Raw genomic sequence first — 15,796 nt, 5'->3', positions numbered from 1 at the left:
CTTATCCCGTTCGTCCCTATTCGGAAACAGGACGTTGTAGGTGCGTGTCAAGAGTTGGACTGGTGGTGTGAGATACGAAACCATTCCCAAAATCTCATCTGACTGTAGTTCATCTACTAGCCGGTTTTGTATGAGCATGATTGTTTCTTGGCTTCCTCGTGCCATATTTAGAAACCTATATGTAGCCCATCTCGCCTCTCTTTCCAAAAGAATTTGAAGAGGAAGTAGGCCGAGTAGGGTTTCCATAGCTTTTGACGGCGTGGAATGGAAGGCACCAGTCACCGCTAAGCATGCTTGTCGTTGTAGTTTCTGTTACTAGGCAACTGCACCATACGTGATAATAGGTCTGATCGCTGTCAGGTATAGCCAGTATATATTTTTGGGGTTTAATCCCCAGAGTTGTATTAGTTGTCCGAAATATATGTATTCTTCTACTATTTCCTGACATAGTAGTATATTTACTAAGTTATTTGTTTGATTTGTTTTTTGGGTTATTTGTTTTATAGAAAAATGCTTAAAAAAAGAAAAAAATGTTGATGTATTTGTTTATTTTTTAATGGATATTTTACCATAATCTGTTAATGTTTTTATTCGTAATTATTTTAAGATAATAAGAAGTCAATTGGCCGAACTATTAATACCATATGATCGAAAAAAAACGGCGTCAACGATGGCTATGAAATGAAGATGGCTGTCATTTTATATCGGAAATGTCATAGATTGTGAATTCCCAGCCAACTGGACGGTTTTTCGATCATACGGTAAAAGAAATAATATAAAATTTTGTATATAATAGAATATGTTTATCAAACTTTTGATAATTTAGTCCAAAATTTTTCGCGCTTCATTAAAAGATACGTCTGGAGAGCGCTTTGAATAGAGATGTTTTAGAACACTTGCCGTATAAAGTTTTCCATTGTCTTTTCTGCTCAATAACTTTCATTAAGCGTAACGGCATTTTAATGATCCTCTACGTGGAGGTAAAAACATTCTGAATATACCTTTACGACGATATGAAAGGCATTTGCGTGCAAACTAATGCCCTTGCATGTGTTTGTGGTCGCAATAAATTTCGTATCTTATTGTAGCAATCTTTTAAATTTATACATATTTCTGCTTTATAACCGCAGCGTTGTGAAGCATTTCAGATAGAAAACTAAAAGTAACCGTAACAAATGATTAAGTTAGCCCATGAGAAAGGCGATAAACCAAAAGTTTATTACTATACAATTGAAAATATTTTTTAAAACTTTATATGAAGAAAAAAAAAGGTGCCCGGTGGTGTAGAGGTACAGGCTCTCGTCTACCAATCTCAAGATAGTGGGTTCGATTCCCACACCCGGCATTGCATCAGCCGACTATTTTTATTAAAATAACGTAACTTTGGTATCGCTAATATTTCTGATGGTATTTTTTTAAATATTTTGTCATTTTTTGAGGACACAGAAGTTTAATTATTTTTTAAATTAATATATTTTTTATAAAAGAGAATATTATTTGTAGGACGAAGCTGATGAATGATAATATTATTCAGTGCTGTACCAAAAAATAGATTCCTTTTAGTCAGATTTCTGAAAAAATATGTAAAATAATGGTTGGATTTTATCGAAACAGGCTTTGACACTTTATCAAGGATATAATTCGGAAATGATATTTTATTACGGAAATTATTCGGCCTCAAACAAGCGTGAACAGCGTGTGTCAATAGATTTTACACTTTTGCCATGGAACAACATCACGACAGAGTTTCTAGACGGTCACCCGTCCATCCATTGTCGCTTAACTTTGGTGATATACCCATATGCACGTCCCTGGTGAATATGTCGACACTTTTTCAGCATTAAAATATGTCGCATTTATAGTAGCTTTTTCCTTGGCTTTTACCCCCAAAATTTTATTCGAAACGCTAAAAGTACTTGGAAGAATATTATATTGAATCGAAAAAATCTTTAAGACCGTGTAGGTACGAAACAAAGCAGAATCAGACTTATGTTGATATGAAAAATAAATCTTATTTTTACGAGAGGAAGCTCTCTACGAGAGATGGCACATGTTTTGTGAAACACCCTATATATAGGATCTTAAATTTAAAACTATTTGTAACTAATTTATTGTAACTACATACTAATATCTCAAAAAGATGAAAATATGTTAATAGTTATCTTAATACTATGTTATAGTTATTTTTATTTATAAATATCTTACTTTTGCTATAGTTGAATACTTTTGGAAAAAAAAAACCTTTAGTATTCTTTAGCCCTCTTCTAGTATTTCTTGATTAACCTTCATATAAAAAAGAATGATATTTATATTTTTATCTGTTTCTTTAATGTTTCTAGTACTGTGCTATGATGTTTTTTTACACTTTCTTAAGTACTGAGCAAGAAGTCGGCACCTTAAGAAGAAGAAGAAGAAGTACTGAGGAGTACTTAAGTTTTTCTCGTTGAGAGCGTTGGAACAAAAACCGATATGTCCCATTAAGCCATAATTTAATAAATCTTTAATTAATAATTTTTTTCTCATTACAGAATGTTGCATTATACGATTCAGGAATAAAATATACGCCACCCTGTGCGCACCTTATTCGCCTCGGTTGATTATACAAAAACGGAAAGATGTAGAAACAAAATATTTTATGGGTATATGTGGAAAGACAATGTGCACAATTTAAAATTATTTTGAAATGTACAGGGTGTCTCAGAACTAAGATCCATACCAAAGTTATATTTTTTCTTATGGAACACACCCGGTATTTTAAAATGTCTATATCTATGTGGCGGATTCATCTCTCCAAAAAAATCATTTATGGGTATTTCAACACTGCACTGCAAGAAAAATCTACAAAATAAAATAGTTATTTTTTGTAAACACTTCTGCGTTAAACCTAAACGGACACTGCTTGTCAGAAGTTATGTTTACAGAAGAGACGGAAAGAGATAAACTTTTCGAAACGTTAAGCATTTTTTTCTTTGTTAGGCAAATTTTTATTACTGTAAACATAACTTCTGACAAGCAGTGTCCGTTTAGGTTTAACGCCAGAAGTGTTTACAAAAAATAACTATTTTATTTTGTAGATTTTTCTTGCAGTGCAGTGGCGAAATACCCTAAGATTTTTAAAGATATTTAAAGATATTTAAAGATATTTAAAGATATTTAAAGATATTTAAAGATATTTAAAGATATTTAAAGATATTTAAAGATATTTAAAGATATAAAGATATTTAAAGATATTTAAAGATATTTAAAGATATTTAAAGATATTTAAAGATATTTAAAGATATTTAAAGATATTTAAAGATATTTAAAGATATTTAAAGATATTTAAAGATATTTAAAGATATTTAAAGATATTTAAAGATATTTAAAGATATTTAAAGATATTTAAAGATATTTAAAGATATTTAAAGATATTTAAAGATATTTAAAGATATTTAAAGATATTTAAAGATATTTAAAGATATTTAAAGATATTTAAAGATATTTAAAGATATTTAAAGATATTTAAAGATATTTAAAGATATTTAAAGATATTTAAAGATATTTAAAGATATTTAAAGATATTTGAAGATACTTAAAGATACTTAAAGATACTTAAAGATATTTAAAGATATTTAAAGATATTTAAATATGCCTGCTATAATAAAAAACATCCAAAAAACGAAACCAAACACCCTGTACAATACTTTTCACTTTACTAAAAAACTTTATTGCTTCCTTAAATGTATACAGGGGTATCAAAAACTGCTGGCCTATTTTAAATATTTATTTTACATAAAAAATCGTTATTTCAAATGCAACATTTTGTATTTTTTTAAACAAGTCGAAGCAGATTTAAATGCTCTTTCAAATGCTCTGGCACAGATTTTAAATAAAAAGCGATTTTCCAATAAAATGGCAATCAAGATGGCTGATGGTCGCCATGGCAATATGCCAGTGACAGTTAGTAGCTATTTTCAAAATCGGCATTAGTGTATGAACTTTATTTAAATTTATAACAGTTTACTTTTATTTAATTTTCCTACCAATAGTTTAATAAGTAAGTACCTATTTATTATTTTATCAAGAAAAATAAAGTAGTTCTTTTTGATTTATATTACGATGACTTGTAGATATATTGGATTTTCTATAAAAGAACCAATTAAGGCAAATTAATTTTCTTCAGTTCCAACGAAAGGTTTCTGCCTAATAGGTTTTTCATATACTACACTATCAGCTCTGTGGAATAGAAAAAATAGTTTTTCAAAGGAACACTAGTCAAGAAAATCCCTATTTGGATATCTTTGCGCATAAACCCTTCAGGCCACATAAAATATGTGTCCTCATAAAATGTTTGTGTCTTCTCACAAAATAAAATCACTAGTAACATATCCATTCCTTCGGCCAGCAGATACTGCTCCATTTTTCTTTATAAAATAATAAATACTTACTTATTAACCTTATTGTAGGTAAATTAAATAAAAATAACCTGTTATATAAATTTAAATAAAGTCCATAAACTAATGGCGATTTTGAAAATAGCTACTAAGTCTCACTAGAAAATTGCCATGGCGACACCAGCCATCTTTATTAGAATTTTATTGAAAAATCGCTTTTTATTCAATATCTGAGCCAGAAAGGTATAGGGAAACCCTTAAATAGTCTGAAAGAGCATTTAAATCTGCTTCGACTTATCTAAAAAAATACATAGTTTTGTATTTGAAATAACAAAGTTTTTATGTAAAGTATATATTTAAAATAGACCAGCAATTTTTGATACCCCTGTATACATTTAAAGAAGCAGTCAAATTTTTTAGTAAAGTTTATTTTTCTGGTTTGAAACTCAGCACAAGAATTAATTCTGAAAAGTAATGTTTAAGGTGTTGACAAACTTTTTGTTATGGCGTACATATTTCAATATCTTTAAATATCTCAAAAAACCAAAAGCTTTTAAACATATTAAACACTTTAATAAATGCCTTTTTTTATGCCCAGGAATCCAAAATTGAAATAAAATACCGGGTGTTCCACAAGAAAAAATATAACTTTGGTGTAGATCTTAGTTCTGACACACCCTGTATATTTCAAAATAATTTTAAATTATGCACATTGCCTTCCCACATATACCCATAAAATATTTTGTTTCTACATCTTTCCGTTTTCGTATAATCAACCGAGGAGAATGAGATGCGCTACCCTGTATATTCAAAAAAATCAAAAAATCTTTGAAAATCTTTTAAATTCAAAAATGTATTTTTTGAATAATTCTTCGAATAAATTAATACATCCCCCCTAAACCGATCAATCTTCCAGTTAGTTGGTAAAAATCATCCATGCAATTAGGAAATAATACTGTATAGAAATACTGTGTTTAGTATTATCCTTGTTTATTGTATATTAATAGTTAGTCAATGTGCCTGTATAAGTCGATGCTGCCAACTGGTGGCAGAAATTAAAACGTAAAAAGGGGCGGAGACTATTGAATTTGGCAAAGAAGTAGGGACTAGGAATTCTTCGAATTTAATTCTGGGTAAAAAATAAAATATCTTATCTGATTCGAACCGAATTTATACCTCAAAGCGTTATTTACATTTTTGATTTTTGGACATGGATTTATATTTATTTTGATTTTCATGGCCACTTGTTGGATACTAAAGTATTATATTAGGTATATAAATATTTTATTTTTAGATGGATAATTAAAGAATATAATATGAAACTATACCTACCTACGTCTGTAATTTTGTAAAAAATGTGGCGGATTTAACATAAGGTTTTTTTTAAATGTAACATCCTATTTTATTTTAGATTCTGCGTAAAATTCTATTACTTTTTTTACGTATATTTCTTGTAAAATGGTGTAAGCTAAAACTAGTTTTATAATATTTCAATTTGTTGATGAAGAAAAAATATTAGATATTTATATGTAGATATTTAAGGTAGATGCTACAGGGTGTTCAATATATATCTTTGAAATTCGACTACGTATTTAAAATAGAAAAATATCTGCATATTCTTTCAATGACTGAGTATACTGAGTGTTTTTTCAAAAGCGGTTCACCTCCTATAACTTTTTTATTTTTTCAGATAAAAAAATTAAATTCGGGTTTACCAAATTCGGAATGTTAGTAGGTATATGACATAAATCTAGATTGATTCGTATTCCGTTAGTTTCGGTCACTTTCGGTCACTACTGTTTCACCGGAAATGTATACGAGTACAACATTTGATTTTTAAATGGTACCCTCGGTATTTTTATACTTTATTTGATAGAAAATGACATTCTGAATAGAATGACATATATCATTGTCAACTTTTGACATTTTCAATTAAAAAAAATAGCATTTTAAAATTCAATCTAGTGTCATGGCTGTGTTAAAACCATTAATTTTTAATCAAGGAGGTTCGGAAAAATTGCTTTGATCGTCTAATATTTTTTGTGTCTTTTTCTTTTTGGTACCCGGTAAATAGGTAAATTGGTACCACACACTTCGTATATCGAGTCAAACTGTCGTTATCTTTACGATCGGTTACATGTTGTTTTTTATCATGGCACTCTAGATTGTAATTTAAAATACAATTTTTTAAGTAAATATGTCAAAGGTTGACATTAAATTATTCTATTCACAATGCTATATTCTGTCAAATAAAGTAAAAAAATACCGACGGTACCATTTAAAAACCAAGTTGTAGTCATTTCCGGTGAAACAAGAAATAACCGAAACTAATGCAATACGTCAATCAAGCCACTTTTGAAAAACACCCGGTATATTATAATTTTTTCTGATAGATTTTACAAAATTCTTCAATATCTATTAATAATGTCATATAACTATATAAATTACTTTAATGCTTAATAATAAATAATTTTTGTTTTATCATGGCAAAACTTGTTATAGTGTAAATGAAGTAAAAGAAGGATAAAAATTGAAAAATTCAGAACAGATTGCAAGCTGTATAGAGTATATAATATATACTCAATAACAATAAGAGAACAATATCGATAGTTAATATACTTTCTTAACAAATGTTGAAAGGTTTTGTAAAATCACTAGAAAAAATAATAATATATAGGATCAGCCAAAAAAAACTGTTTGAACACAGTGTAGCATCTAACTCCAAGTATTTTTACATATATCTTTTTCCTTCACCTCTGTAAAACACTCCTACCAAATTTGTGTAGCCCAACTTCGGAAACAACTGACAATTATGTAACATAGGAATAATTTTTTTTTGCAAATACTAACGTTATTTATAAAAAAAAGTTATAGAATTTTAGGCAGAATCGAAAATAAAATAAAAGTTATAAATTTTGAGTGAGTTTTGCATTAAAAAACATGTTACATTATATCCGCCACATTTTTTGAAGCACCCATTATACTCAAAAATAATATTTGAACTGTGTCTCTTAAGATTCTCTATACCCTTTTTTTTGAATTCCCAAAACAAACGAGATAATTAACTTTATTTATTTCCTGATATCTCATTTTATAATATTTCGGAAGAATCAATCAGGTATCTTATTTTTGTAATTATTAGAAATAAATCGGATTTAAAGGATAAGGGATATATGTAAGTGTATACCATACGATAAAAAAAACGGCGTCAGAGGTGGCTTGGAAATGAATATCGATGTTATATATTTGTACGTAAACAAATAGACGCCGTTTTTTTTCGCTCATACCGTATAAGAAAACAAATTTAATAAAACAAACGCATTTATTAATATATGTATATAGATTTACATGGTATGAAAAATTCGCATTATAATCTCTGAAGGTCCCACCATGGTCCCACCAATGGTTGGTTAAAGTGGCGAGTACGACCACTTAGCAGTCACACCTATAATAATTTAATAAAATATGAATATAATAAACAAACTTATTTATAGACATATGATTATTTTAAACCAAATTGTCTGCCCACTCAAACGTCTTTCAAAATTATAATGTAGGAAATTCTTAATATGTTTTAATTGGGAATACTTTTAGAAAGTTTCATTTTCACCAAACAAAACTACGTATATATAATAAATTGCAGTATAATCAACTATAATGCATGATATGGTATACTGGTGGCGTCAAAACTAGATGTTGGGTTTTTCTCGATTATTTCAAAGAGAACTCCACATTTTATGACATAAACGTTTTTTTTCCAACTTTGTTTTGAAAAATAATTTTTAAATCCAAATAATCGATATTTATACAGTAATGTCCTCTTTTGGAATACATAATTATTTTCAGCTGCAGCGATAAAATAAATAATATTTACTGATACGCCAAGTAAAAAAATAATTAGGAAATTATTTTAGACATCTAATTCTTAATTTTTGTCGCTGATAAATATGTAGATACATCACTTTTAACGACAAACCTACTAATAAAAATTGCGAAAAACAAATCATGTTTATTCTCAAAGAGACAATTATTGAGAACAATCCAATAACTATTAATCTGGGATATAGATCTTAACAAAACAAAAGTTGGATAAAAGATTTGTTGATTTATGATATAAAATACAGTGTTCCATTTGAAATAGCAAAGAAAAATATAATATATAGTTTTGACTCATCCTGTATATAATACAAAAAAAATAATATAAAGAAAATTTAATCATATAAATAATTTAGGAATTTAGCATATTTTTATATAATTATATGAAGAGAACATTACCTTAAATTAGTTCCAGTAAAAAACTTCCATATTACTTATTTTTAACTTAGAAAGGGCTTTAAATATATATTTTATTATATAAACAAAAAAATTTAATCCAAAAATGGTCAAAATGAACTCTATACGATTACGACATTATAGTATTTTCTGGAATGACAATTTTTTGACAAATTCACCAAGAAAAAATAAAAAATATAGCTTTTCTTTTGACAAACTATACAACTCTAAAGTAAATATGTATTTAAATCTACGAATCATCCTGTATATCTATAAAAATACCTCCCTGTCAAATTTACGCTACTTTTGCATGCAAGCATACCTATTTTACAAAAATATGATTTGAGTGAAAATATAAAATAGGAAATCTGATATGAAGCTTTATCTAAACACAGGGTTGACTGTAGATAAACAATATTTTACGTTATTAATTAAGAAAAATTATAAAATACACAATATATCTGACAGTTCCAAAAAAGCAAAGTAAGAAATGAAACATAATTTATAGCATAAAATCAGTATTTTTAAAACTTTTAAGTCTACTGGCCATTATCATTTAATCTATCTATCAATCTATCAAATTTAATGTTTATTATTAAACTTATCTCAGACTCTCTATGAGGTAAAACTCTAAGATAAAAACTCTAAAAACCAAGAGTGATTTAAAACAAATTTATATGAATTTAGAAATAAATATGAACAGTATTTACTCACCTGTAATACAGATGCTTTTTGTTTAATTAAATATGTTTTAAAATATTATCCAGCAGGTACAAAATACACATTACACATCACGTAAACACAACACATAAAACTCATAAAATAATAGTTTGCAATCCAAATATTCAAAAATACTGTTTCGTTTCTTCGTGAGGGACAAAAAAATTGATTTTTTTAATTATTTAGATATGCATTAAGGTATATTTCAACTCAAAAGCTTATAAATAATTATTTTTTAAGACATAATCTAAACGAAACGAAATCAGAGGCCCGATTCTGTAAACACTTCTCTTGTCTAGTGACTCATCAATCGTATACAAATAGCATAGGCTAGACAGGAAATTTCTTGCCACGGCAGACAGAATCCCACCGCAGAAGTCGAGAAAGATAAACAAAACTGCCGAATTTAGAAACGAATATGACTTTTTTTCCTTTTTTCTTGGCACAGTTGAAACAAACAAGGATAAAGCTATTTTCGTAAAACATGCGTGAAACGTGCTAATAAGTAGCCCAATAGGATGTGACCTCGCGCCCTTCCATTTTTGAACGATGGGCGGGTTTAACGGATTCCCCTCAAAGAAAATCGTAGGGGAATACAAAAATGCAGAACGGGCAAGGCGCCATCTAGAAGACAGGATTTTACTAAGCCCTCATTGTATATCTATTTATACATAATCAAGGGTATTATATATAAGCCAGAAACACAGACTAATAGTTCTAAAACAAAAGCAAATGTCCATATTTCCGTATACCTTGATTCACTGTGCCCCCGTAAATTTTTTTTATCTAAAACCCCGCCCTGGTAGCTATTACACATCTCTATATTTATAATATATCCAGATTATTTTCCGAAAATAAAACTATTAAACCATCATCAATACTAAAATTATTATCCATTTATTTTATAAGTTTTTTTACAAGAATGTAATGTTTTTTTCGAAAATCATCAGTGTTTTGTCACACCAGAGTTAGCAGACCTTTGAGGGTTGTAAATAGAAAATATGCCCCTACGTATTTGCGTTCCTATTTAAAAAACGATTTGGTAATTTGTGCAATATTCAGTCTGCCCTATCGTAACGCTACAGAATTGAATGTCAATGCGCTAAATCCCGCGTCGGATGAGGACCTCGAACTAAATTCAAAATAAAGTATAACAGAGTAAAATTTATGAGGGAACTGTACTACGCGCAATGTTATAAGGGGGTGAGGGTGACGTAGTCTTCTTTGTGCAGGGGTGAGTTGCATCCCTATCGTGACGGTCTTACCAGCGAAAGAATTGGGTCAGTGGCGTTGCCAAAAAAGTAGTCGGTCGGGTTGGATCATTAATTTCTAGACGAATAAGTATTGTTTTCTATTAAACTAAGCCAAGTTATGAAATGTTTCCTGGAGGTGTATTGAAAATTTATAAAATACCTTGAATATGACTTACTTACATTTTATCATAAATATAATATTATCAAGCTGGTATTTTTATGATATATTTAACTGTTTTTGAACTAAATATTTACGATTTTTAATTTTTATTTCGTACTGGCCAAATTTTATTATTGAATGTTAGAAATTACTAGGAAAAGTCGACACATCTCTTTAAAATACAACATTCACTGGTCCAATGCGTAATTACTAGCATTTCCTAGTGAATGTTAACAATCACTGAATTTTCAACTTTCACTGTAACATAGGTAATCCGTTATGGGTCAAAGGGCGTTTTTATGGTAATATGATTTCCATTTCATTCTTTGATAGATGGTTTTTATTAATTTGGATTAACGTCATTTAATTTTGATTATTGAAATTTTGAGAAAAACGCATTCTTCATAAAAAATTTTGCTTCTTCTAATATGCTTAATACCGTTTATACTTTTCCAAATTTTCATACCATTTTAGAGAAAAATAAGAAAAACATAAAAATATAGCTGAATTTTTGCTGTATAATAATATAGCTGAAGTCCTAAAAATCAAAATGCGTTTCTATGGTAAGATCAATTCGATTTCATTCTTTGATAGATGGTTATTATCAATTTTAATTAATGTCATAGTCAAAGAATATACCAAGAAAAAGAAAGAAAAGTATCTTATTAAACAATGGTTCTATGTTAGTGGCGCCATCTATTGTGAGGGTCTGAATAATTTAAATACGCTTATTTATATAATTTCACTTGAAATTATCATTTTAAATATGAAAACCATCTTGAAAGTTATTTTTTACATAATATTAACAAATCTAATGCAAAGCTTTACTATGTGTTGTGTAAAAAATAAAATTTAATAGTAGAATTTACCTACAAAAAATAGAAGTCAAATATATAAACATCGTTTATTATAATAAAACAAGACACGCCCTGACACCACAACATAATACGCCCAAAGTTTTGTAAATGGAGTAAATATAAATAGATACATAAATGATGTGGTTAAGTTAGGTTGTAGCTGTAAAAAGTAAAAGACTTACATTATATGTTAGAGCCACAAACAAAAAGAATTGTCTAATTAAAACACATATAATAAAAATTACTTTGAAAATAGTTTTGATAATCATTTGATAATTGTTGATAAAATGATTGGCGTTATGATCTAACCTAACCTAACAACAATTTTTTTTTGAGATTTTGACAACAGTATGACAATGGCCGTCGGAAACTATGGAAACTACAAAAAAATCTGATTTAACGCCATCTGGTAATAACCAGTGGCAACTTTCTAACCTAAAAATTAATTGCACTGCCACCTAGCGACAGGGTCTGGAACTATTTTATTTGAAATTTCCGTGGAAACGGTGGAACCGCTTTTGCTATTTCACTTTCCCGCCCTTGGTCATAGTCTTTGCTGTTGTTAAAGTATCACATTTTCCAATAACTACTATCGTCCTTGCCGTAAGTTTGAACTAAATACAGTTTGTGCTTCTTTGACATTTTAAAACAGCAAAAAGAATATAAAGTTATCTAAAATTCTAACCATTTATGAAAGAATTGAAAACGAAATTACATTACCATAGGAAAGCGTTTTAATTTTTAGAACTATATTTTTATGTTTTCTTTAAATTTCTCTAACGGTTTCGAATATTTTTAATTGAGTTTAATTAAAAAATGGATTCCAAAGCAACTGTAAAAGATAAATTAATGAAATTTTCAGCATTTATAGTCAAATATCTATATTTTGATATAATATTAAAAACTTCAAATTATTTATTTACTATCCTATTGTTAATTAACTTTTATATAAACAAATAAAAAATTCAGCGACTTCTCGGTCAAAAAACTATTTATTTTTTCATTGGTTACACGCGATAAACATTTAAGTTCAAGATTCCGAAAGAAAATTTCACTGCTCGCTATTAATTTAAACAACCTATCAGTAATTGAATATTTACAAAGTGCATGGTAAAAATACATTTTTTTAACTACTACTTTCTACAAGTTTGCATAAAAAAGTTCTCCAATTATTATACGCAAATTTACATGAAAAGTACAGGCTATTATGTAGAATCATAAAATAAAATGTAAAAATTAGTCCAAATTGTAAGTTTACAATGTATTAAGTTTCCTCAACCAATTATATTAATGTATGAGCTCACGTGCTTGATTACGCAACTATAGACCAAGCGATGAAGCCACGTCACGTCCACTGTCTATAGAGACTGAACTGTATTAGCTGCGACATGTTCTTTTGGGTGATACAACTACACCATTTACCATATATTGAAAAAATCTACATTTTTGAATTAATAATCTAGTGAAAATGGACGACAGGTAAGTTGTTATTAATAAATTTAAAACAAAATGTTTAAAACGCTGCAACCAAAGATCATTATTTCATATTCTGACATATGTACGTCACATCAATAAATTATTCTATTCTATTCTATTCTATTCTATTCTATTCTGTTCTATTCTGTTCTATTCTGTTCTGTTCTGTTCTGTTCTGTTCTGTTCTGTTCTGTTCTGTTCTGTTCTGTTCCGTTCCGTTCCGTTCCGTTCCGTTCCGTTCCGTTCCGTTCCGTTCCGTTCCGTTCCGTTCCGTTCCGTTCCGTTCCGTTCCGTTCCGTTCCGTTCCGTTCCGTTCCGTTCCGTTCCGTTCGGTTCTGTTCGGTTCTGTTCTGTTCTGTTCTGTTCTGTTCTGTTCTGTTTCGTTCTGTTCTGTTCTGTTCTGTTCTGTTCTGTTCTGTTCTGTTCTGTTCTGTTCTGTTCTGTTCTGTTCTGTTCTGTTCTGTTCTGTTCTGTTCTGTTCTGTTCTGTTCTGTTCTGTTCTGTTCTGTTCTGTTCTGTTCTGTTCTGTTCTGTTCTGTTCTGTTCTGTTCTGTTCTGTTCTGTTCTGTTCTGTTCTGTTCTGTTCTGTTCTGTTCTGTTCTGTTCTGTTCTGTTCTGTTCTGTTCTGTTCTGTTCTGTTCTGTTCTGTTCTGTTCTGTTCTGTTCTGTTTCGTTCTGTTCTGTTCTGTTCTGTTCTGTTCTGTTCTGTTCTGTTCTGTTCTGTTCTGTTTCGTTCTGTTCTGTTCTGTTTCGTTCTGTTCTGTTCTGTTTCGTTCTGTTCTGTTCTATTTCGTTCTGTTCTGTTTCGTTCTGTTCTGTTTCGTTCTGTTCTGTTTCGTTCTGTTCTGTTCTGTTCTGTTCTGTTCCGTTCTAATCTGTTCTATTCTATTCCTTTCTATTCCATTCTATTCCACTCTATTCCATTCTATTCCATTCTATTCCATTCTATTCCATTCTATTCCGTTCTATTCCGTTCTATTCCGTTCTATTCCGTTCTATTCCGTTCTATTCCATTCTATTCCATTCTATTCCATTCTATTCCACTACTCTACTCTACTCTACTCTACTCTATTCGATTCTATTCGATTCTATTCGATTCGATTCGATTCGATTCGATTCCATTCGATTCCATTCGATTCCATTCGATTCGATTCCATTCCATTCCATTCCATTCCATTCCATTCCATTCCATTCCATTCCATTCCATTCCATTCCATTCCATTCCATTCCATTCCATTCCATTCCATTCCATTCCATTCCATTCCATTCCATTCTATTCTATTCTATTCTATTCTATTCTATTCTATTCTATTCTATTCTATTCGATTCTATTCCATTCTATTCCATTCTATTCTATTCCATTCTATTCCATTCTATTCCATTCTATGCCATTCTATGCCATTCTATTCCATTCTATTCCATTCTATTCCATCGATTCGATTCGATTCGATTCGATTCGATTCGATTCGATTCGATTCGATTCGATTCGATTCGATTCGATTCGATTCGATTCGATTCGATTCCATTCCATTCCATTCCATTCCATTCCATTCCATTCCATTCCATTCCATTCCATTCCATTCCATTCCATTCCATTCCATTCCATTCCATTCCATTCCATTCCATTCCATTCCATTCTATTCTATTCTATTCTATTCTATTCTATTCTATTCTATTCGATTCTATTCCATTCTATTCCATTCTATTCTATTCCATTCTATTCCATTCTATTCCATTCTATGCCATTCTATGCCATTCTATTCCATTCTATTCCATTCTATTCCATTCTATTCCATTCTATTCCATTCTATTCCATTCTATTCCATTCTATTCCATTCTATTCCATTCTATTCCATTCTATACCTGGGGTGCCGGGCCCCCCAGGTACTGCTGGGCACCACCCAGAGAAATCCTGAATTATGACTCTTGGCTACGTATTAATTTTTATTTGCTTGTGATGCAGTAAAAATGACGTTTCCTAGTTTTGTTTAGTTAACATTATTTTGTTGTGTTCAAAAAATGTGTTAATTTTTATTTTTTTTAGAAAATTTGTAGGTATTTAAGTAATCTAGAGAAACACGGTTTGATAACCAAGTCTATGAAATTTATTGATAAAGAAATTCATGTAAACGTTTTATTCAAAAAACGTGTTTCTAAGAATTATTTTTCATTTTTAAAAAACAAAAGCCCTAGGCCCCCACTGGGCTTAACCCCAGCCCCGCCAGGCCCACCCCAGGATAAATTTCTAGTTACGCTAATGTTATTAAATATTTTTTAATGAGAGTTATCTACCTTAACATTGGATTCAGTCCTACATTTACTATGCGCTGATGCGTTGATTTGATTCATCCATGCGCGCATAGTGAGTATTGTTGATGCGGTTTGTTCATGCGATTTGTTAGTTCGTTTCGAAATTTGTCTATTATGTTATGTAATGTTTCTATTGACGGTTCGCCAAAAAACCGACGTTTCATCAAATCGCCGCACAACCCATCGCATTGACGCATTTGCGCATCAAATTGAGGTATTGACGACCCACATCGACAAACCGCATCAGCGCATATGAGTACGAGCGTCTATAAACATTAAAGGAATTTTCCTAGAACTATACAATTTTAAAATTATTTGACAAATGCCATATAAAGTCCTGTTTTATTTTTAGGCTGTTATTATTCTATGATCAAA

The 15,796-nt window shown here is 29.9% G+C and overlaps 1 protein-coding gene across 1 annotated transcript; it reads right to left on the bottom strand.

Moving 5' to 3' along the window:
• Positions 1–13,261: 13,261 nt before the first annotated feature.
• LOC115886848 (transcription factor SPT20 homolog) lies at positions 13,262–15,472 on the bottom strand. The gene is made up of 2 exons (XM_030906151.1): positions 15,404–15,472; positions 13,262–13,981 (listed from the first exon to the last, which is right to left on the bottom strand). The coding sequence occupies exons 1-2, from the start codon at positions 15,470–15,472 to the stop codon at positions 13,262–13,264; spliced, it is 789 nt and encodes a 262-aa protein (XP_030762011.1).
• Between the last annotated feature and the right edge of the window lie 324 nt (positions 15,473–15,796).

Source organism: Sitophilus oryzae, unplaced genomic scaffold (assembly GCF_002938485.1).
Source record: "Sitophilus oryzae breed Bouriz unplaced genomic scaffold, Soryzae_2.0 scaffold_499_pilon_pilon, whole genome shotgun sequence".
Lineage (NCBI taxonomy): Eukaryota > Metazoa > Arthropoda > Insecta > Coleoptera > Curculionidae > Sitophilus > Sitophilus oryzae.
The sequence above is the reverse complement of the archived record's forward strand: the minus strand, read 5'-3'. Positions and strand labels throughout refer to the sequence as shown.

Excerpts from the sequence above, each read along its gene's own strand:
- LOC115886848 (XM_030906151.1), bottom strand. The coding sequence starts at position 15,472 with ATGCGCGCATGGATGAATCAAATCAACGCATCAGCGCATAGTAAATGT. Across the intron at positions 13,982-15,403 it reads GGACTGAATCCAATGTTAAG|AACGGAACAGAACAGAACAG; the intron begins GTAGATAACTCT and ends AGAACAGATTAG.